The 24599-nt window shown below is 36.9% G+C and overlaps 1 protein-coding gene across 11 annotated transcripts in view; it reads left to right on the top strand.

The window, feature by feature from the left end:
- The window catches only part of Prrc2c (proline rich coiled-coil 2C), a 74314-nt gene that overhangs the window by 11172 nt on the left and 38543 nt on the right, over nucleotides 1–24599 (top strand). For 6 of the 11 annotated variants that reach the window (XM_028757642.1, XM_028757657.1, XM_028757606.1 and 3 more), the window contains exons 2-13: nucleotides 7383–7548; nucleotides 8966–9143; nucleotides 10691–10800; nucleotides 11656–11781; nucleotides 13319–13539; nucleotides 15890–15972; nucleotides 16592–16813; nucleotides 17627–17771; nucleotides 18716–18769; nucleotides 22042–22612; nucleotides 23359–23531; nucleotides 23928–24174. In XM_028757642.1, coding sequence (XP_028613475.1) covers nucleotides 7437–7548; nucleotides 8966–9143; nucleotides 10691–10800; nucleotides 11656–11781; nucleotides 13319–13539; nucleotides 15890–15972; nucleotides 16592–16813; nucleotides 17627–17771; nucleotides 18716–18769; nucleotides 22042–22612; nucleotides 23359–23531; nucleotides 23928–24174 — 2242 coding nt within the window. In that variant the 5' untranslated portion in view covers nucleotides 7383–7436. The remainder of the gene's footprint in view (nucleotides 1–7382; nucleotides 7549–8965; nucleotides 9144–10690; nucleotides 10801–11655; nucleotides 11782–13318; nucleotides 13540–15889; nucleotides 15973–16591; nucleotides 16814–17626; nucleotides 17772–18715; nucleotides 18770–22041; nucleotides 22613–23358; nucleotides 23532–23927; nucleotides 24175–24599) is intronic. The other 5 variants (XM_028757636.1, XM_028757614.1, XM_028757623.1 and 2 more) reach the window with 4 other exon arrangements.

The following is a 24599-nucleotide window of genomic DNA, read 5'->3' as shown; positions in this document are numbered from 1 at the left end:
TATAATACATTGTGAGGAATACATTATAAAGAAAACATCAGCTATTTAGAATCTCCTTAACTTTAAATAACATGTTACTTAATTTAAAATGTTTATCTCCTTAATGAAAATTGTTAAAATTATCTTAGACACTCTTTTGAGGCGCATCTGAATTAATATCGATGCCACTGTTTTCTAGCTTTGTGGAGTTTTTTGATCATTTTCTTCATTTATAAATTTTAATGATTTAGACTTTAAGTACTTCTGAGACCCAGTTGAGTAGTTTTATATTTTGCATGCCAAAACCTTAGTTTTTTGAAAGGTGGGTCCCAAAATACATTGCTAGATTAGAGTATAATTTTTATAATGTTTATAAGTGTGAGAAATAAATACCAAGGATGTTTTTTTAAGACTAGAGATAAGAGAAAATACTCTTAAAGAAATTGAAGGAGAAGAACTTATTTTGTGGAGAACGTATCACCTTTTAAAAATCCTTACAATTTTTAAAGAGAGGAATAAACTTAGCCAAAGGCCAGTTTCAGCATGTCAGGTACTGGGGGAGGAGGGGTTGTGGAGTTGGTCACTCATGACTTAACAGACTTTTCTCTGAGGGAGTAAAACTTAATTCTCTGGGGCCAGTGAAGAGGGGGAAAACATACATGCACTTGGTGGATGAAGCAGGACTCCAACAACTTTATTTTTTTTTTCTTACTCCCGAACAAAAATTCTCTACATAAGATCACCTTATAGCTACAAGTTACATATTCTCCAAAAGCAATCACCACAAAAACATATTCTTCAAAAACATGAAAGTCATTACACTGAGGGAAATTACATGATTACCAAGTAAATATTCTTTTGAAACGCACACCTAACTGAATATTTTCCATCTGTCTTTCCACAAATTCATCTTAACTCCAAAACAATAATTCTTTTGTCATTGAATAACAATTTTAAACATACCAGGCCTATTGTAGCTAATTTTTCCCTATGCTATCTGACAATAGTTTCTGTTTACTAAGAAACCAATCATTTTTCTTTACGTATTTTTTGAAACCTTATATAGCTAAACTGGCTAATCATCTATTCTCTATTCTGCCTTCTTATGGTGCACACTAAAACCTATGACCACGTCTTTAGATCACAAGATTAAGGAACTCAGACCCAACCTAGAACACATGAATGTTTTCTTTGATCATTAACCTGTCTCAGACCTATTTTCCTTTCTACAAGTACCACTATGTGCTTGCAATGCTTGTTCACTGTGCTCCTTTACTAGCCTGTACAGCCCTCACTTCTCTACAAAGAGGGGGCACATTCTACTCTTAGTTCTATCTTTGTTACTTCTTCCTGGCAAATCAACTTAAACCATCCATTGAATCTTCCTTATCAACCCTACTAAATTTCTAAAACTATTTAAATCAACTCAAGAATTCTGTAAAATCAATTCATTTAAACAGCATTATTCTAAAAGTTAATCGTGATTGATCTGCAAAAATTTGCCCAATAGAATGGGCTATCTCTCATGAAGCAATTACAGGCAGTGGGGGTCTTCCCATGTATAATTTCACACCATGCTAGATATAGAACAAATACAGCAATGATAAACATGAGAAGGCGCAGCAGAAGCAAAAAGCAATTTGGGGACAAGCCCCCATAGAGGGGTACTTTGCCTCTCTGAGGTACATCCATCATTACAAAACAGTGGAGTGTTCCCAGAAAACTCACTTGCTCACCACAGCCCCTCCAAATGGCTGGCATCTGCCAACACTTATTTTTCTAGAAAGTTAAAAAATGATGGAGAATGTCCATATTTCTTTCTCCAGGTGTCCTGCCTGTAATTATTTTATCTTATTTTCTTTGTCTTCTGTGTAAACATTTACCTCTGCACACACTGACAAAATTTTTTTGTGTGTGTTTGCTTTTTAATGTCTAGGTCTAAACACTGTACTCTGAAAATCATACTCTTTATGTCAATAATTTTCTGAGAGTAGTTCCTGAATTTGATTTAGTAAATGGGCAAAACACCCATAAGTAAGCTTGGTTCTCTGTACATACTCAATATTGTTACTGACTCAATAATGTTTGGTGACAGTTGCTGAAGCCACCAGTCTCCTTTACTTTCCTCTCTCTTATTCCTTTCTGCTTTCATCCGTTACTGCTGTTATAACATGCCTGAGACCAAACTTTCTCCCAGTTGTAGTGGCTGATACAAGTGGCTGCTTTCAAAATGCAACTTGAACACTCTCTTCACGTGAAGTAATGGTAGAAAGACAAAAGATGTTCACTGGTTAGCTCCTCTGTCTTTGAATTTGCTTTTTATACCTTTGCAATCTCAAATTTCTAAGGTCTGTCTTATCTTTGCTTAGCACATGAGGACAGTCTATTTCCTGGTCACGGTTTCTCTGTGGTATAAAGTAATCACTGAGTAAATATTTGTACGACTGTAGGGATAAAACATTTGAACTTGAAGCTCTGTCTAGAAACTTACATGATATTTTAGTATATCAGCAATTAAAAACTGTCTCAAAGATTGTGGTTTGAAGGAAATTTGGGGTCATTAGTTTTACTGTTAATATTTAAAGTTGTGAACTCTAGATGAGATGACCAAAGGGGGAAGAAAATGGGGATAAGAGAAAAATTAGCTACATAAACTATGTAGCTTATACTGAAGCTATTAAGCTTTTATATTCTTGTGATACTTAGCTTTTATCAGTCACTAATATGTGTGTTTATTTTTATTCAGTAAAACAACTTATAGGCAGTTGTGTCATACACCTCTAATTCCCGCACTCAGGAGGCAAAGGTAGGAAGAGTTCTTAGGACTGCAAGGCTACATTGTGAGATCTCAAAAGCTAACAACAACAACAACAAAAACCAGTTTTTTTGTTTTGTTTTTTTAAGAAATGGTTCTTATCTAGTAGATCTTCCAATCACTAACCACTCTTGGTATCGGCTACCACACACAGTTTAGGTAGGTAACAATCCCTGGCTTCTTGCATTCTAGGTAAACTTTGCCGTCTAAGTTATGCCCACTGCCCTACCCAGATTGCAGTTTCGTTATTGCTGTTGTTTGTCTTAGTTAGGATTTCATTGCTGTGAAGAGACACACCATGACCAAGACAGCCCTTAGAAAGAAAAACATTTAATTGGGGCTGGCTTACAGTTTCAGAGGTTTAGTCCATTGTCATCATTGTGGGAAGCAAGGCACAGTGCAGGTAGACATGGTGCTGGAGAAGGAGCTGAGTGTTCTACATCTTGATTCTTTCTGCATGGGTGGAGATTCTTTCTGCATGGGTGGAGCTTGATCATGGGACCTCAAAGCCCACCCCCACAGTGACACACCTACTCCAACAAGGCCACACCTCCTAATAGTTCCTTTCCCTGGCCAGGCATATTCAAACCACCACATTATTATTTTGGTTTTTTTTTTAGATTTGTTTTATGTGTGTGTTTGAGTGTTTCATTTGTATGCATGTCTGTGTACCATGTGTGCAGTGCCCATGGAGGCCAGAATAAGGAACACATTCTCTAGAACTAGAGTTATGAGTGCTAGAAGTCACACCTGGATCTTCTGCAATAGCAGCTTATGTGATTTTAACAGCTGAGCCAAAGCATCTTTTCAACCCCAACAGGTCATTTTTATTTAATGCTGCCACATATAAATCTATGAGGCGTTAGAATGTCTTTTTAAGGAGATTTACATTGTTGTATAGGAATAATGAGAGGATGGTAAACATCTAGAAACCTTCATGACCAGAAATGTACTTCTGTTGCTTATTTAAATCGGGCAGATTGGATATTATTCAAATATAGGGATTTTTTTTACATAAACTAGTAAAGATTATTTAATGTTTATAGTATTAAAATCTAGGACTTTATAATTGGTAAGCTGAGGGGATTTTAGACATAGCTAATCACTTTCAAGTATTAAGAAAGCGCTTAAGTGGGTTTTTTCTGTATCAGCATTCTAGCTGAGCTGTCATGAAAAATGTCATTGTTAGCATTGTGTAGTAGCATCCTTTCATCTTAAAAGGCTTATATTCATATTTTTACAAACTGATTCCCAAATTTCATTTACATCTTTTGGAAACCAGCTACTTGCTTTAAAAACATTGGTTCCCCACATATACCCCATTTATTGCCATATAAAAGTTTAGGGTGTTTATGTTTATTTTTGGCCAAAATCTGTTAGAAAATAATATACAGTTGTACAAAATTTAGAAAATGCATATGCACCATATCTAATTTCAGTGGAAAATGCCATTTTTATTGGGTTTTTCTCAGTCATAGAACCTCTAATTTTAGAGAGAATGATTATTTTTTAATGCTAAAAGCAGGATTGGGCAGCAGTTATTTAAAAGCTGTTTTTACAGATTAAGTTCTTCACATATTTAGGGACCTTAGTATGACTGATCATATATTGTTAATATTATACAATTATAGAGGCCTTTTTTACAAATTATTTTTATTTTATGTGCATTGGTGTTTTGCCAGTGTGTATGTGTATAAGAGTGTTGGATCCCCTGAAGATGGAGTTAGAAACAGTTGTGAGGTGCTGTGTGGATGCTAGGAATTGAACCCAGGTCCTCTAGAAGAGCAATCTGTGCTATTAACCACCGAGCCATCTCTCCAGTCCAGACGCTTATTTTATTTTATTTTATTTTATTTTATTTTATTTTATTTTTGAGTATTTCATATGTGAGTACTATATTTATATGATTTCCTCTCCCTCCAACTTACTTCCCTTCATTCCCTTACAAATTCATAGCTTCTTTAATTATTATTGTTACACATATATAATTATAAGTAGAACCTGGTGAATCCCTTTAGTGCTGCTCCTATGTATGTGTGTTTAGCACTGACTCCTTGGGATTGGATAACTTATCAGGATCTTTGTCCCTGGAGAGGACTGATTTCTCCCTCTCTTAGCAGCTTCTAATAGCCTGGAGCTCTTCATTTGTGGGTATTCCTTCACGTTGGCATGCCAACTGGTGTTTTTATTGTTTCCCTCTTGTATAAGTGAACATGTTTGATTTCCTGGATGCAGCTTTCCTGTCCTATGTAACAGACATTGTTGCAGGAGAAACCTTGGTCTTCTGGCTATTACAATCTTTTTATCCCCTTGAAGAGGTGTTTTGAAGTTAGAAATGCTACAGATAGAGAATATAGTGCTTTCAGTCCCCATAATTGTGCTGATACATTTTTGAAATCAGAAGTCAAAGGCTGAAAACAAGTTCTTAAGGTTGCTGTTTGAAGGGTTTGGGAGATTGCTAGTTATGTTGTACTGGTTTGTTAAGATATTAATGTCAAATGCAGCCATATAGTCACACGGCAAATAAACTAGTTTTCTTGTAGTGTCTTTTGGCATGTAGAATAAACACAAGAGCAATACTTGTCTACCTAGCAAGCTGATTTCTGTCTACTTTAACTTCATCTACTCCCTTTCTCCTTTAGGCTCGAATTGACTGTTGACCTTACACTTCTAGGATATAAAATTCAGTGGTTTGTAACTGTGGCAGTGCTATAGAGACACATAGGGGATGTTTTTAAGGAATATTTTTACTTGGCCTGCCCCTAGCAATTCTGCGTACCTGGTAGTGTGAGGGAAGGTGGGGACAGGAGGAGAGGGGGGTTGTTAATGTATGTACAAAGAAACCATTCCGGGGAGGACATTGTATCTTACTCCATACCTGGCGCTACATTAGCAGCCAGCCAGCACACCCTTTGCCCTCCCTCCTCCCCACCTCTACCTGTTAGTGTCATAGGCATACATGACTGTGTATTGATAATGTGTCTTTTTAGTTTGTGTTTTAGTTTTGAGAAAAGATCTGTTATGTAGTATAGGCTGATCTGGATCAGCTTGATTCTACATTAGCTTTCCAGTGCTGAGGTACAAGTGTGGTCCACTACTCCCGGTCATTCACTTTAAATCTTTGTTTTGATGTATTTCATGGCTCTATGATATTTGTGTTGATCATTACTTTGCTTCTTAGAAAAATTTTAGGTAGCCATATATCTTAGTTAGGGTTTCTATTGCTGTGATAAGACACCATGATAACTCTTAAAAAGGAAAACATTTAATTGTCTCACTTATATAATTTCAGACGTACATTCTCATCATTGTAGGAAGCATGCAGACATGGTTGCTAGAGATGCTCAAGAGTTCTACATCTTGATCCAATCCAAAGGTAGCAGAAGGAGACTGTGTGCCATGCTGGCCTGACTTGAGCATAGGAGACCTCAAAGCCCTCCACAGTGACACACTTTCTCCAGTGAGGCCATACCTTCTAATAGTGCCACTTTCTATGGGCCAAGCATTCAAACACATGAGTCTATGGGGGCCATACCTATTCTAATCACCATACCATGATTTTGTGATTCATTATAATAATTCAAAAATGAAACTAAATGTTGAGCTCTACCAGCAGCTGAAACAGATGCAGATACTTAAATCCAGCTGTTGATCTGAGGTTGGGGATGCCTATGGAAAAGTTAGGGGAAGGATTGAAGGAGCTGACGTGGATGGAAACCTCATAGGAGGAAGACCAACAGTGTGAACTAACCTGGAATCCTAAGGAGCTATCAACCAAAGGGCATATCCAGGCTGGTCTGATGTAGCAGAGCACTGACTGCCTTGTCTGGCCCCAGTGGCAAAGGATGCTCCTAATCCTATAGAGACTTGATGCCCCAGAGAAGGGGGATGGGATGGGGTGGGGTGGGGGGTACATTTGGGCTGTAAATAAGTAAAATAATTCATTTAAAAGGCTTAAATCTTGATGATCCCTTCTTTGAGTTGAGTTCTGTTGGTGACCGACTTCATTTCTGAACAAGTCAGTAGTATTCTTTCAAATGCATGTTGTTTCAATAAAGTTTTTGACCTGATTGAAAATAGAAAGGTACTCCCCAAGCCTTTTTAGTGGCAAAACACTAGAAAGCAAGTAGGTACAATTCAACTTTAATTTTAACTAAACCAATTATTTATGGTGAGATTGCCCTTTCTTACCTACTTTTCTTTTTTGTGGCTGCAAATTACATGCTTTTAGAAATTGTATTTGTATAAGGCCAGACATGGTGATACATGCCTCGTTATGCTAGGCAGAGGCAAGAGGATCTCTGATTTCATTGTTAGCCTGGTCTACATAGTGAGTACTAGGACTGTATAGGGAAGCCCTTCTTAAATATTCCTTTATTCAGGCTGGGGAGCTCAACCATTAAAGGCTATGCTTACAACCAAAAATATTCCTATATTCTATGTAAAGTTGAAAATTCGCTCAAAAGAGAAATGTAATTAGTCAGTGCAATCTTAAGTAATGTTTAGTTTTGAATGATCAGTTACTGTTGGAAGTAGCTAATACTAAAATTTTCTTTTCTTTTTTTTTTTCCTTGTATGTATCACAAAGACTACTTTTAAGGGGTGTGGCAGGAGGTTTTGGACTAGATGAGTGTCCACCGAAATGTCGGAGAAGTCAGGCCAGAGCACAAAAACAAAGGATGGGAAGAAGTATGCAACACTCAGTTTGTTTAATACTTACAAAGGAAAGTCCTTGGAAACACAGAAAACTACAGGTGAGTAGATCCAGTAGCCCAAGTTATGTGGCTTGTGGATTTGTTAATATAGATGGCACTGTATCTATTGTTTATGATTAGAAGCTAGGGAGAGCCTGTTTATATTATCCTTTTGTATGTATTCACATATTTTGCCTTTGAAATTTTGTTCTTATTTTTTAATTATATGTAGATGGGGTGTGTGTGTCTGTGTCTGTGTGTCTGTCTGTCTGTCTTTGTGTGGATATGGGGAAGTGAATGCAGGTGCCTGCAGAAGTCAGAGCTATGGTATATCTCCTTGGAGCTGAAGTTACAGATAGTTGTGGCTTGGAACTTAACAGCTAGTGTTCATAACCTCACAGCCCCTCACAGAACCTTATATATACGCACTTTCTCCCTGTGTCTATAGAAAAGAAACCATATTAAGAGACAGAGCCGTGTGCCATGTGTGCGTGCGTTCTAGTATACTGTTTAGCTACAGGGAAAAAGAAAGTCCTGTCTTTTTAACTGAGTCCCTTGTGCCAGTACATACAGTGAGAAGTAGAGCATTTATAGTATTGTGAACATATTCAGGAACATTCTTTTGTTTATAGGTTTTGTTTGTCTGCTTTAGGTTAGGAGGTGTTGAGACAAAACCTTGTTGCTGTATATTTTAGTTAGGGTTTTACTGCTGTGAACAGACACTATGACTATGGCATCTCTCATAAGGACAATATTTAATTGGGGCTGGCTTACAGGTACAGAGGTTCAGTCCAGTATCATCAAGGCAGGAGCATGGCAGCTTCCAGGCAAGCTTGGTGCAGGAAAGAGCTGAGGGTTCTATATCTTGTTCTGAAGGCAAACAGAAGACTGACTTCCAGGCAGCTAGGATGAGGGTATTAGCGCTCACACCCACAATTACACACTTGCTCCAACAAGGCCACACCTCCCAATAGTGCCACTCCCTGGACTAAGCATATTCAAACCATCATACTGTGTAACCCTAACTGGCTTAGAACTTAACTGTGGATCAGGCCAGCCTCCAATGTAGAGCTATTTTCCCACTTCCACCTTCTAAGTTGTGTAGTTTTTACTTAGAATAGATTGCCTGAAAGCATTTCAGAACTAGTATTCTCCCTTCCCCATACTCCCATGCCCATAGTATATAGTGTTCCATATTTAGAAGGTAGGGAGTTTCAGTTGGTGGGGTTTTTTTTTTTGTTTGTTTTGTGACAAATTTTGCTGAGGTCCCAAGATGGCTTAATATATATATTGAGTGGATTGTTTACCTTTTACCTTGAATTGATGTTGCAGGTTTATAAACTGAGTTTATAGAGCTCTACTTTAAGATTAGGGACTAGTCAGAAATTCTGTTGACTCCTCTTCATCTATATTATTTGAGAATAAAATGGATAATACAGTAGATGTTCTAAGGAAATTGATGTTACTGATCTTTTAGTTGCAGCTCGACATGGGTTACAAAGTCTTGGAAAAGTTGGTATTTCACGGCGGATGCCCCCACCTGCTAACCTCCCAAGTCTCAAAGCAGAAAACAAAGGCAATGATCCTAATGTGAATATTGTGCCTAAAGATGGTACAGGATGGGCATCAAAACAAGAGCAACACGAAGAAGAAAAGTGAGTCAAAGTCTGTTAAAATAAAATAATTCTCTCATTGTAGGAAACTGTCACCACTGTGCATTGAGAGTTCAGCTGATATTATAAAAACACTATGACACAATTCAGAGAGCTCTTTCATCAGATGAAAACACAAGTCAGCTTACTCTTTCATGGTCATCAGATGCCTTCTATCTATAAGAATAAAATTTTGTAACTCTCTTAACACTATTACTTAGCAAAAATGTGAAGAATGAACCTAGCATCCTAGGAACAAATTGACACGCCAACCAACATCTACTGCAAACTTTATCTGAGGGTGGGACCGAGCATTCTGCTTTAATAAGTCCTTAATTAATTTGAAGAGTTAAAAAGATAGATATTATAAATCTTTTATGTATTTATATTTAAAGTATGCATATACACATTTAAAGTAAATATATAATAACTGTGTATATACACCTTTATAGTCTTTAGGCTCTTCTGAGTTCAGTGGCATTATCCATAGAACAGATGATAGAGTAAGTAGCTAATAAACAAGTTTATTCTGCATAGCCTGTACCATGCTGCCTCCTCTCCCACCCTGTCCAAATCAGGCATTCTCTTTCTAATGGGAGTAAGGAATCAGGTCAGAAAGAAATAATATAAAAAGAGAAAGAAACAAAAATAAGGAATTGGTTTTGTTGCCTAAATTCCAAGATGCCTACGAATCTTGACTCCAGCATTTAAACTGCTTGGCTTGGGCATTATTTATAAAGTAAGTGAAAACCAAGAATTGGCACTGTCTGCCTAATTCAGTAAATATTTTGTCTTCTATTTGTCAGAGTTTGTACTGGATTATTAGTTGAGCTAAATACTAAATAGCTATTGGTCAGTTGGTAGGATTTATATTGTTTGCACAGATCTTATCAAGTTTCCATGTTTCTGCTTAATTTATACAGTATATTTGACCTCCTTTGTAGAAACTTTAGTTTGTTGGAAAAATATTTTATAGTAGAAAGTAAACTAGGGTTGGGTGTACCAAAAGTAATACTGCCATTCTTTAGTTTGTTGAATAACTTTTTCATTTTTAAGTATTACCATATTGCAAGGGTTACATATAACTGCAGACTGTTTTTAATTGTGTGTTATTCATGAGAATGGATTAGACAGATTGTTATTACATGTTTGAACTGTACTACAATGATAAATCTATCAACTAACATTGGAGTTTGCCTAGCCTTTGTCCCTAACTATCCCAGTATAAACCAAATATCTGCATACACTTACATTTCTGTTAATATGTATTTCTTTGAAATATTGGTAGCTATTTTCAGTATCAAGTTGGGTTTTTTTGTTTTTTAAACAAAATGGAAAATAGGCAGCTGTCATCTGTTATTCAAAGGTAGAGATGAATAGGAGAAAACAGACACAAAGATAATGATACAGAGGCAAAACCACTTATGAGAGATACAGCTGTAATCTATAAGTATTAATAAATTTGTAGCCAAACAACACACTTAATTTACATGCATTTAAACATTTTTAATGTGTAATATCTGAAATAATGGATTAATATTTTTTTAAAGAGCACCAGAAGTGTCACCAGCACAGCCCAAACCTGGGGTTGCAGCTCCCCCAGAAGTAGCACCTGCTCCCAAATCATGGGCCAGTAACAAGCAAGGTGGGCAAGGAGATGGTAAGTGGACATAAGCTGGGGGATCTGTGAGGCTTAGTGGTTACTGAACAGCCATGCAGGAGGTCAAGGTAGAAAGCATTGCATTGCCAACGGTTATACTCAAATCCTTGATCTCTGTTAGGCTAGTTAGGCAAAATCCATTGTCAAAAGTCATGTGTGAGCTAAGGAGAGTCTGTAAGTTATCCTCTGCCTCTTAGAGAACTTCTGTGATTTAAGACATGGCTTGTACCCTTAACACTCAACAGACATGGCTTGTACCCTTAACACTTCGATGAACATGAATACATTGTATATTGATACTGAATTATTTTCCCTAATTGTTCTAAATGTCTTTTACATACCCTGTCAGAATTTCTAGGTAGTAAAAATTAGAAAATGTTCATAAAGTACAGTAGCTATAATACTTCCCAAAAAAACTAGACACATATTTAAATGTATAATGAGTTGCCCTTAACTGTTTAGCGATAAATCAAAGTAGTGTATCAAATGAAAACATCTTAGCCTTGTTCGGGACTTGGTATTTAGTCAAAGTAAATTTCAGTAACCCCATTTAAACTAGTTGTTAAAATATTTTAGCAGAGAAGTTGGTCTTCAGTAGTAGGAGTCATAATAAGAGAGAAACAAAGACTCCTGCAGCGTATCTGAAAGGTTCCTCTTAAGGTTTTTGTCTCCTCATGGCTGTTCATTAACTTTTCAAAGGCTTAGATACAGTTTATGAGTTTTATTGATATAAAAAAACATTAGATTGTGGAATAATTAATTCATCAGAAAGAAGCAAGAACTCTGTCCTGGGAGGGTTGCTTGAATTATCTTCACTATAAAAGTTACCTTAATGTGTTTTTGAAAAATGTTTAGGAATCCAAGTGAATAGTCAGTTTCAGCAGGAATTTCCCAGTCTGCAGGCAGCTGGAGATCAGGAAAAAAAAGAAAAAGAAGCAAATGATGAAAACTATGGGCCCGGACCCAGCTTACGCCCACCAAGTGAGAATGCTTTCTACATGTTTTGTCTTATAATGTCACCCCAGGTGTGCTCTTGTGTGCTTGCCTGCTTTCCAGAGACTAGTGTTGTATTCACTTAAAACACAGGGTTTTTGTGCCAACAGTAGTACCACTGTAACTGTAAAGCTTGTTGGAAATGTATAATTACATCTGACTTAGTCAAAATTTGTAAGATACCCAGGTATTTTCTTTGTAATATTTGGTACTTTTGCCCTTACCTTTGCCCCCTGTTCATTCCCTATTTCCTTCCCTCCTCTTCACATGCATGTATCTGCCTCAGCCTTCCAAAGTCTGGGATTATATTTATAGGCATATCCTCTGGAATTGTAGGCATATGCTATTGTGCCTTGCTCTGTGTGTGTGTGTGTATACATACATATATATTATGTATGTGTGTGTGTATGTGTGTGTGTATTGTGTTTAGCATGTTTTTTCCATTGTGTAAGATTTTTTTTTTTTAAACTTTTGTTTGTATTCCATGGTTCCTTGCTTTCTGGACTCAAAATGAGGAAATATTTTTAGATAATGAGGGATACTTTGTTTGCATTATAAGCAGAAACTAAAAATAGAAATGGAATTTTTGAGACACATGTAAATGTTTTAGCTTCATATTTTCTTCACTAAGCATTTCAACAGACACTATATCTATGAGATTCCTCTGACAAAATTTTATAGGTTTATATTTTAATGTTATATTTTACATTTTAGCCTACTTCCTGTCAAACTTAAATATATCATTAAGTTTTGTTTAACCTTCATAACATAATTAATTACTCATTAGTACTTGGGTCAGCTCCACTATTTCTGCAGTTGGTTAAATTTTGACCCAAAAGTTACCTATTGCCTCCTAATAAATGTAGCAGCTTGGGTCAACAAACTGAACCCAACACATGACCTCCCACTGTTTCTGAAGCATAGGAATCCAAAAGAGGCCTGGTTAAACATGCTAAGGGGTTCTCTTGCAGCCCCCTTTGCTGGTACTGCCTCATGACATGCCTTCCCCAAAATAAGTGATAGAGGCTAATAAGGACAGATTGGATTGTTTTCTTGATAGTCTAAGATTTCCTTAAAACCAGCATGGATTTACTTGATTAAAGATTTAAACAAGATTATGTCACTGAATCTATCTGCTCCTCTGGTCCTGTGTACCTTGTAATAATAGTTGACTAAATGAATGTAAACCTCTCCAACAGCTTTTCTAACTTGTAGAATTTCATCCATCTTCCTTCCCTCTGGATGCCTATCTGGCCAATGAGAGTAGTGATTTTTGAACCACTACAGAAATACTGAGAAAGCTTTACACACGTTCTGATAACCCTCCTTTGGCTGCCTGACATATAATAACCTTTCTGCTTTACAATCCATGACTCTAGTCTGCATTACGAGACCTAGCAGATCCTCACATTGGGTTTTTCCCACTCCTTTACTGTGCTTGATGGCATGTTCTTAAAATGTGCTAAGCTTGGTGTTGCTGTTATGTAACTAATATTTTCTTAATCCTTTTTGTCCTCCATTTCAGATGTTGCTTGCTGGAGAGATGGTGGTAAGTCTGCTGGATCACCTTCCTCTGATCAGGATGAAAAGCAACTTGGCCAGGATGAAAGCACGGGTATAACATCAGAACAAAATGATATTCTCAAAGTGGTGGAAAAGAGGATAGCTTGTGGTCCTCCACAGGCCAAACTGAATGGACAGCAACCTGCGCTTGCTTCTCAGTATAGAGCTATGATGCCTCCATATGTGAGTATTGCTAAACATGGCAAGCAGTCCAAAGAATTTTCTACTCTGGGACTCAAGAAAATTGGAATGGGGAAGATGTAGGTCTTCAGTCTCACTAACATCTAACTAAAAATTAATTTTGAGTACAGTAAGGTAAACAAGTCACATGCCTCAGTAGCACAAGTAGCTTTATCATTAACAGAGACCATATATTTTCACAGGATATTACGTCCCTGCTCTTAGGAGCCAAAAGCAGGTTGAGCACTCTGAGTTTGAAGCCAGCCTTGTCTACATAGTTAGTTCCCGGCCAGCTGACTACATAGTGAGACCTTGTCTCAAAAAACAAACAAAAGCACAAATGTTAATTACAGTATCACAACTTTCAATTATTGTGGAAATATAATTTTAGTATAGCACTTCTTTGTATTAATGACTATTTTAGATTATAGACTTTAAACTTTTTTATGTTAAGTTCATTGGTTTGCTAAGTTGCCCAACTAATAGTTCATACCAGAAAAAAAAAAACCTAAATGTTAACAACTGTTTAAATTCTAATTAAGTTTTAGAATCTATATTTTGCTTTTTCATGAGACAATGTATGTGTGTAGTTCAAGTAGGTTTCAAGATTAATCCTGTCTCGAGCTATTGAGTGCTGAGGTTATGAACTTGCTCTATTATGCCTACCTAAGTTAAGTTTTACAGAAAAATAGTAGTAATTGTCCATTCTTCATGATTTTAGGTTACTAAATTAATCCTGGATACAGTATTTCATTTGTGGATATTTTTGGTTGTCTTTTAAAAGGAGAAAAACTGGGAAAAGTATGTAGCTCCATTAATGTGGCTAAAATTTTAAAAAGGTAATTCTTAAATGGTAGGATCGAGGTAATAATAGGTTCCTTATGCAGGATCAGTTCATGCTTCTTAGGGATCTTGTTACCTGTATATAGATACCTCTATTGCACACTCTATTTTTTTCTTCCTTTCAATTATTTGTTTCAAGTTGCTTGTGCTTTGTTCTTTCTCTCGGCCATGTTTTAACCATTCTAGAAAAGCAGAGGAAAATCAAAAAAAGAAAAGAAACTTTATAAACTGACCTGGTCAGTTTGTGCCTAATTTTCAAATTGTGCTTCTAGATTTTTCAGTTTTCAGGTGTGGATATTGGAAGGAGCATCAAAGCAAAGGGAAGCATCGAAGCAAAGGGCTTTAATACCAGCTGCTTCTATGGTTCTGTTGAACAGGTGTTTTACTACGTATCAAAGCCAAACACCCTTTAACACAAGTAGATATTGAGTATTTGGGTAGTTTCTGCAATTAACGTTATGACAAACTCAGAATTTTCAGCCATTCACCACGTAGAATTAGCGTGTCGGAATGATTTAAGGGAGGAGCTAATGTAAACTAAAGACTGTATCTAATTTCACTCCTTTCAGTATAGGTGCTGGAGCCAACCCACCCCCAGATTTCCTCAATACTTGATAGTTGACCTTGAACTAGTGTTTAATTTGACCTTGCTTCCTCCCTGTGTGGAAGGAACAGCCTCTTTAGACAATACAGTTACACAAAGAGTCCTTTCTAAGCGTGATTTCCTTATCTAAAAAGATTTTTGTTTTTGTTATAAGGACATTTTTTAGCAGAAGCAAATTATTTTCAGGCTTATGTGTCTGTAAATGAATAAATATTTGTTGAAACTGTCTCCATCCAGATCATAGTTGAATCCCTTAGTTACTAGTGTTTTCATAATCTGCCCCCCACCCACTTTTAGGCTTACCTTTTCAAAGGTGAGAGATCTCACAGAAATTACCTTGACTGGCTTTTTTTAGTACTTAATTCATGTCATTTGTATAGAAACTTGACTAAGCATATATTCTATGTCATTCTTAACATTTTTCTGTGATCTGAAGTGAGTTCCTCTTTATCATTATTCTTTCTAGTTGTCTTACGAATTTGTGGTTTTTACATTTTGTGTCATTACATAAATTAAAATTATTAATGTGACATGGAGGGTCTTCAGTGTCCGGGTTAATATATTTGTGTCATGATTTCTGAAGGTGGGATATTAGGGTACATGTCTTTAAGACAGGCAGATCCCCTGAGTTTACAACAAACAAATTGTAGGCCAACCAAGGCTACATAATGAGATTCCTGCCTTAAAAACAAAAAAGATTTCCTGAAAAGACTTCCTGGAATCACTGTTCTGTAAATGGTTTGTTAGTGAGGATGAGTTAGTGGTGATCTATACTAGCAGATAAATATTCATATTATTTGCTTCAATCATTCATCCTTCATTATATTTTAAGAGCTACTCAAACTGAACTTGTATATCATAAGTTACTAATATCTTGGTTTGTTTTTTTTGTTTTGTTTTATCCAGATGTTTCAGCAGTACCCGAGAATGGCATATCCTCCTCTACATGGTCCCATGCGATTCCCACCTTCTTTATCAGAAACAAACAAGTAAGACTTAAACAAAGCCTACACGGGATGTGTGCTTATTAAGATTTTTTTGAATATTGAGGGTTCATTTTTCTGCTCTCAAAAGGATAATTGTTTACCCCTTGTAAGGTAGAACTAAAACAGTAGCTAGACAGTTTGGCACACACCTTTAATCTCAGCATAAGTTCCAGACCAACCTGGTCTACAGAGGAAGTTCCAGGACAGCCAGGGCTATACAAAGAGATCCTATCTCAAAAAACAAAACAACCTAAAATAGTTCAGTATTTTAAAAATGTAATTGCTATGTTTTTTTGAAAACAGGAAGTCATCCTAAAACCAGTGATAATTATTTTTCTTTTTCTTGCCATGTTAATCACTCAATTCTCTCTCATCTTAATGTAAGAATTTTAGCGTCCTCTTAAGGTAATGGTTCTAATTACATACTTTGAAATGAAAAAAATTTAAGCTGCTAATTATATATTAATGGTTTCTTTATAGTCATGTCATTGCCAGGATATATTTTGCTATAGAAAACACTAATATTGAATTGGAATGAACTAAATTCCAATGTTTTAATACTCTGAACTCAATATAATTAAAACCTGTGCATTTTCTTTTTCTCTGCCCTCCGATTAATTAGAGGCCTTCGAGGAAGAGGTCCTCCTCCTTCTTGGGCTTCTGAGCCTGAACGCCCATCCATCCTTAGTGCATCAGAATTGAAGGAGCTCGACAAGTTTGATAACCTAGATGCTGAAGCTGACGAAGGTTGGGCAGGTGCTCAGATGGAAGTAGATTATACAGAACAGCTGAACTTCAGTGATGATGACGAACAAGGAAGTACTAGTCCTAAAGAGAACAGCAGGTAATCTGTGACAGGTTTGTCATTAGTAGCATGATTTTGTTGATAGACAATGAGCCTTTGGTACAAAGATGCTTTGTTCATAGACATTTTTTATATAGAATGTCTTTGTTTTTCTTAGATTACTTAATTGTTTCAGGTTCTTGTTTTATTTCTACATTTACTTATTTTTATTTGTTATTCCTTAAAAGCTTATTAGCGAGCAGCATTAGAGATTTGGGAAATGAAGCTTTTTACTTCTTTGTTACTTTTAGAAGGGTTTCCAATGAAGGAATATGTAGGCTGGTGTATAAGAAAACATTGGGCTTTTACATGCTCAATTTGTAATTTTCTCAGATAGGGCATTATAATATGCTATAGTTTCATGATTGACCATCTGTGAGATACCTGTTATGTTGAGATTTTTTTTTATATACTAATACATCTTTTCTGAACCAGAGTAAATTAGAATATAGTCAATAATATTTAAAATAGCACTTATTTATATTTAGGTGATATTTTGAGAAGACAAGAAAAAAATGGTGTATTAGATTCATTTACATTACAAATGAGTATCCAGTTTGAGCAGCTGCCGTACTGCTATTTTAGTTATACTTTGATAATGTGAACTAACTAGTCCCCAAGACACTACAGAAATCGAGTAAATTACAGAATGAATTAACATCACTAAGTCACAAACCTGTCATTGATTGCTTTATACATTTTCTTCCCTTGAAGTTACATGGAAAACATTTTTTTTACAGAGGAAAAGTCATTTGCTTGTTACATAATTTCTGTTTCTTTGCTCCTTTGCTCTTCTCCATTTTGGTTCTTCAGTGAGGATCAAACTTCAAAAACACCTGAAAGCACAGAAAACCGAAAAGAAGTGGATGAAGCTTCCAGCATTAAATCATCTTCTCAGATACCTGCTCAGCCTCCAGTCACAAAGAGTCCTTATGGGAAGGGACCACCATTTAATCAGGTTTGTTGGGCCTGTGCAGATTCTTATCGTTACCAATACTTTGGATGAGTTGATCTTAGAGTCAAAATTGGAGTGACTTGAGAAGGAGGTTGTGTGGTTTGCAGGTACGCCATGGGATGCTGCTTGTAGTTTTGAGTTAGTTTCTTTGAAACAAGGTCTGTAGCTGCACTCAAGTATAAGATCCTCCTGCTTCCCCTCTTCTGGGTGCTGAACTGTCAGACATGTGATACAGTACTTAACTGGGATTGGATCTTTCTCTGCTGTTTTTATTGCCTGTTAAATGAAATTACTAATTTAGTTGTTAAAATTATTAAGCCAAAACTGAAGATCAAGTCAGATGTCAGATCAAAGTAGAGGGACATTTTCTCAAAATAAAACAAAGTGTTTTACCATCTACTGAATGTCTTATACATCTTGGTACTTGTGTGAGGGAGAATACACTGTAGAGAAATCTTAATGTGAAAAAAAATGGAAGCTTGCAATACCTGGTTATTCTGGGAAAGATAGTAAAAAGAGAGAACTATATGGGGGAACATATATTTTGATCTCATGAGTTGAGATTGTATAAGCAGTAGCAACGTTACAGACTGAAAGAGGCTGTAATTATGTAGGCAACATTTGGGTTTGTACAAAACAGATGGAAGAACATACCTGTTAGTAAGGTAAAAGGAGCAAGCTGGCAGACTTGGACAGGGAAAGGAACTTTTCACCATTTGTAGTAGGTTTGCTTGTTACCATACTGATATGGCAGTGTGGCTCTGTACAAAGAAATTTCCCAGTCACTGATGAACTTTTACTAAAATTAAGACAGGCCTTATGGGTTAACTTTGAACAGTTTTCTGTTTTCATTGAGAAAATTAGTACACTTGTGGCCATAAATGTGTAGGATAATTTTTTTAATTTTTTTTTTTTTTTTTTTTTTGTTAATCTCTTGGTCTTTATAGGAACGTGGCCCATCTTCACACTTGCCACCACCTCCCAAGTTGCTTGCACAACAGGTAGATTTTTAAATAAATTTTGGGTGTGTACTATGCTGTATTTGGCTTTGTTTAGTTTTCTTCTGTTGGAATGATGCTTTATGTTTATAACTTTCATTAACCAATTGTACACTATTCATTCTGGCTTGTGTATGTTTTCCTTCTAGTTCATCATTCTTATCTAACAACCACAGTGTGCATCTCACTAAGAAAAGAAGCACAGAGCTGATAGCTGCCACGTTCATACTTGTAGTCTTCCAGCAGTCCTGCTGCTCACTGCTTACAGAGCACCCTACCCTGCTCTTGGTTCTCTTCCATCATCTCCTCTATTTCTTTGTTCTCTCTCCACAGCAAGATTCTTTTAAAAAGTTAAATTTAGCTGGATGAGTCATTAGTTTACCACCACTCCCATGAGTGGTGTGTGAACGCACATACACATCTATTGCCTCTTCTAATAAACTAGATTTCCAAATATTAATCTAACAAAGAATTTGTACTAAATTAAGAAAAAACAATAATAAGGCACATAGCTCAGTAAAAATGATTTTTCGCTTCACAAAGGAAAATATGTGAATGTGGTCTAGGGAGAGAGCCCAGTGAGTATAGTACTTGCTATGCAAGCATAAGGATATGAATATCCGTATACCGGAGAATCCATAGGTGCTTATGGTGTGCAGAATAATGAACAACAATGACACTTTAAGTCCATGCACCCTTAAAGTAACACCTGAGGTTATTTTCTAACCTCTTTACACTGTGTGTCGATATGTAATGAACACATTTGTGTATAGAAAAATCAAATTGTATACATACATTCACAAAGAAAAAATATGAGTGGTCAATAGTAAGCACATGAGAAGGTATTCAGTATAGTTTAATAACTATGCTATTATTTGATAACCATGGTAATGCAAATTTAAATCCCAGTGATACTCTTTCTTTATAGTCGTCATTGCCACATAGTAATAACATATAGGATAATGTGCACACTTGAGCAATGTAGGAAGGCAACTTGGCAGTTTCTTGTTAAGGAAACGTAATTGAGAGTGTCATTGCCACTTGTTTATTTATTCAAGAAGATTGAAAGTATGCAGATGTGTGCATTTATACTCCCAAGATACACATCTGTCGTTGTTTTCTGTACTTATAATGGAATACTAAATGGCAGTGAAATATGGTGTAACCCACTACAAAATAACCTCCAAAGTATTGCAGTGAGCCAGAGAGAATAGCACAAAAGACTCGTCTGCATCAGAGAAATTCTGGACAGGAAAAACAGTGTTCGAGTTAAGGTATGTGAAGGTCATGGGTGAGAGCAGAAGTGATGTAGTGCAAATGATCTTCACGTGTAGATCATCCTCTTGTGAAGTCGCATCCATCCTTCCAGCTCGTTTCTGAGCTATAGCTGAAGCCATAAAAAAAATGTATGATTTTTAAGCCATGGTATACATTTACTTTGTCATTGATGTTTGATTTCGCTATGCTATCATTTTTCCTCTTTTGGAACTCTAACTGGACCATGTATGAATCCCAATCTTTCTTTATCCTGGTAACTTTTTCATCTCTCTTATGTTAAATCTTTTGTTTCATTTTGTTATGATTTAGCACTTTGTGTGCTTTTTCTTATTCTTATCTTTGCATAGTTTCTAGAAGTGTTGCTAAACTTTTAGTCATCATTTGAAAATGTTAGTGAAAATAATATCGCTCACATGACCCTCTAAATCTTCATTGTGGGGGTTGGGGATTTAGCTCAGTGGTAGAGCGCTTGCCTAGCAAGCGCAAGGCCCTGGGTTCGGTCCTCAGCTCTGAAAAAAAAAAAAAAATCTTCATTGTGTTCTAAATACAGTGTAAATCTCTCTTCCTAGACTTAAAATTTCTTTTAAGGCAGTTTATCTAGCAGCCATCTTGTTCCTTGTTTCTTACTCTGCTTTTTCCTTATTCATCTCCTTGGTACCCATAGGCTGTTGTTCTACATATTTGGGCCTTGATTTTTCTCCTTGAGGGGTTCCCATTCTAAGGCATTCTGTCTGCAAGCTACTACTAAAGCATGCACTTAAATTTCTGTTACCTCAAATTGATATTGAAGACCTCCGCAGAGGGGAGACCCTCTCTCAAGTCTCAGAAAGTCGCGACCACCCAGTAATCTGCTCGAGACACCATGTACCGGAGCAATTGCGAGGTTGTTTATTAGGGCGTGACAACTAGCTGCCGGTCAATTCGTATGCCCACGCAGGAGCTGAATTGACCCCGACTGCCAGTTTGAAAGGGGTTTTTAAGGGGAAAAACCACAAACCAAGGAATGGGGAGGGGAATGAGGGGTTGTTAGGGTGGTGTAACATAAAAATAGTGGAACATTCCAAAGGAACCCAACCTACGGGAGTCAGGGTCAGGTGAAAACTCTCTGTACGATTATCTTTCTCAAGAATGTGGTCCTGCCCTGTCACTGTGGCCTTGCCCTGTCGCTGCAGTTCCCAGCTTGGTTCCCAGCTTGGTTCCACCTAGTTCACTTGCATTTTTTCCTAACTCTTTGCAGATAGGCCAGTTCCAGTAATGGTGACTGGTCTTTCCACATTCCTAACTTGCTTCATGCCTCGGTTTCTCCATGCCTTTATAAAGAAAGCCTAAAGAATACTTTATATGTCTAAAAAGAATTCTGTATACCCAGTATCTATAATTTTTCACTCTACAATATTTTAGTATAAACTGAGTGAGCAGTGATGCCCAACACAATGAATGGCTCGGTATTTGATGCCCCAATTAATTTTTCCCTTCCTAATTTAGTACATTGTCTAGACTTAATAATTTAAGAGTCTTATGCACATAGCAGAGGTCAAAGTTCAAGATTGAGAAGTCATTTCTCTACTTCTACAATGTGGGACCTGGCATTAAACTCAGGTTGTCTGAGTTGGCAGCAGCTACTTGTACCTTTTGTCGCCGTCTTACTGGCCCTATCTGTTTTTTTATTATCTTGTTTATACTTTGACAGAATTCCTTCTTTTTCCTTCCTTCTTTTCGACCCTTCTTCCCTTCTCTCCATATTTTAAGCCACACAATATCGGTCACAGAAACTTATCAGGCTGATGATGGCTCCGGTGTTAAGGGTGCTTGCTGCCAAGCTTGACAGCCTGAGTTCACTCTGGAGATTCCATACAGTGGAATAAGAAGAGACCTGACTCACACAAGTTGTACTCTGACCTCCACATATACACACATGCACGCACAAGTAGATGTAAAACAAATTATTCCAAATACCAAGTTCTTATCTTCATCTGCTTGTTATCTTACTCCTTCAGCATCCCCCACCTCCAGATCGACAAATACCTGGAAGACAAGGCCCCTTTCCTTCAAAGCCTCCAGTACCTGATAATGATGAAATATGGAAGCAAAGACGAAAACAACAGTCTGAAATATCCGCAGCAGTGGAGCGTGCTCGTAAGCGCCGTGAGGAAGAAGAGCGAAGGATGGAGGAACAGAGGAAGGCAGCGTGTGCAGAGAAATTGAAACAGCTGGATGAGAAACTCGGGATCATAGAAAAGCAACCATCTCCAGAGGAACTTAGAGAAAGGGAGAGGGAAAAGGAACAGGAGCGAGAGAAAGAACTTGAAAAAGAAAAAGAACAGGAACGGGAGAGGGAACGGGAAATTGAGAAAGAGCAGGAAAAGCAGAGAGAAATAGAGAGGGCAAGACAGCAAGAGAAAGAGTTAGAACAACAGAGAGAAAAGGAGCAGGAACTACAAAGACTGAGAGATCAGGAAAAGGAGAGCGAGCTGAAGGAAAAGAACAGAGAGGAAAAAGTGGAACCCCAAGAGCCTGTTGTAGAGCCTTCGACTGAAAACCAAGAAAGTGAAAACAGCTGTAAGAAAGGTATGGTGCCCTGCCCACATTTCATAGTTAATTATGTGTTCTCCTGCATTTGTTAATGATGGACAGTGAAGTGAAGTCAGGGCCTTGCTTATATACTTGTGATGTATCATCCTCTAGAATAGATGGACCTAGTTTTCCTCAGGATAAAAACAGTTATATCTGAGGTTTGGTGGGAATACTTGTCCCCCTTATGAATAAATTTGTTTCAGCATAACTACTGATCACTCTGAGGTTTTCATAATTATTTTAGTTGGCATTGGTTTTTGTTTTAATAGGTCCTTGCCATGTAGCCCTGGCTGGCCTAAAATTTCTCTATAGACCAGATTGGCCTCAAACTCAGAAATCTGACTGCCTCTATCTCCAGAGGTGGAGTTAAAGGCGTATGCTACCACACTTAGCTGCGCTTTTTTAAAAAAATATACATAGATCACTTGGGTTTTTTCCCCCCATATAGATCATATCCTGAAAGTACTGACTGTTAATATTTACTAAAGTAAATGGGAAGTATTAGAACCTTGTTTTTTTTTTTTTTGTCAAGTAAATACATTTGTATGTAAATGAAGGATTTGAATCTGTGATCTCTTTAGAGTCCAGTTTTACGAGAATCTGTTGATAATATAGTGATCTGTTATTGGTGGTTGCCATATTGGGTTACAAAATGAAGATTCGAAGTACTTTTTTCTCTTTAACACACTATTTGATAGGGTTATCTTTTACTAAATTTTTTTTTTTTTTTTTTTTTTTAGCAGAAGAAGAGCCAGTTTTCACTAGACAGGACAGCAATCGCAGTGAAAAGGAAACCACGCAAGTGGTACAGGAATCAGAATCTGAATCAGGGTCTCAGCCCCGACCTGCTGTGTTACCTGGCTATTTCAAACAGTTTCAGAAATCATTGCCACCACGATTTCAGCGGCAGCAGGTAATCCTAAAACCAAAACTACTTTACCGCATATGTGTGGTTGGAACTACTTAATCAGTCAGTATTCTGATAATACAACATAAAATAAAATACATAAAGCATAAAAACTTGCCTTAATTCTTTGTTTCTTTGCAGTACACTTGTTGAGAGTTGGTTGAAGTTGACTCTCTGTCATGCCTCTCTTATCTTAAGCTGTACTCAGGTATATCTACTAGGAAATGATGAGACGCTTATGTCAGTTATAGGAAAGTACTATAACTTGTTTGGTTCTTTGTCTTTTGCCAAATCTGTGCTAATTGTTTTTTAAATATCCCAAAACACCATTGTTTTTCAAATATGATTACACTGATTGATTATAGAATAGAAATGTCAATAAGTGTGATTTTGGTTTTCCAGGAACAGATGAAACAGCAACAGTGGCAGCAGCAACAGCAAGGTGTACTTCCACAGACTGTGCCTTCACAGCAGTCTAATGGTTCAGTCCCTCCGCCACCACACAGACCTCTTTATCAGCCAATGCAGCCCCACCCTCAACATCTGGCTTCTATGGGTTTTGACCCAAGGTGGCTCATGATGCAGTCCTATATGGATCCTCGAATGATGTCAGGAAGGCCTGCTATGGACATTCCACCCATTCATCCTGGTGCGTTGGTAGTGACTGTGTTACTACTTGCATGTTTTAAAGTTGCCTTGTCCAGTCACCTCCTTTTTGTCTTAATTCCCACAATAGCAGAAATCTAGTAAGAACTTAAAATAGGTCTTTATCAGGAAGTTAGAGCTTTTAGTGAAGACATTTGTGACATCTGTTTAGACCAAAGCACTAGCTCTTTTTTTGTTGTTTTGTTTTAAAAATTTAAATTTTTGAGATGGCAGTTATTCTTGGTAAAATCTGTTACTAGTATTCTCACTCTGCCAAACAATTCAACATTTAAATTTTATCTTCACATAGTTATTCCTTTTTATAATCTCCTATTACTATATATAACAACTTCAGTTTCATCATAGATTAACCAAAAAGTAAATGGGACCCATTTAAAATTAAGCCAGATAATCTGTTGTCAGTATGAT

The sequence above is a fragment of the Grammomys surdaster genome, unplaced genomic scaffold (assembly GCF_004785775.1).
Source record: "Grammomys surdaster isolate TR1022 unplaced genomic scaffold, NIH_TR_1.0 130, whole genome shotgun sequence".
Classification (NCBI taxonomy): Eukaryota; Metazoa; Chordata; class Mammalia; order Rodentia; family Muridae; genus Grammomys; species Grammomys surdaster.
The sequence above is the reverse complement of the archived record's forward strand: the minus strand, read 5'-3'. Positions and strand labels throughout refer to the sequence as shown.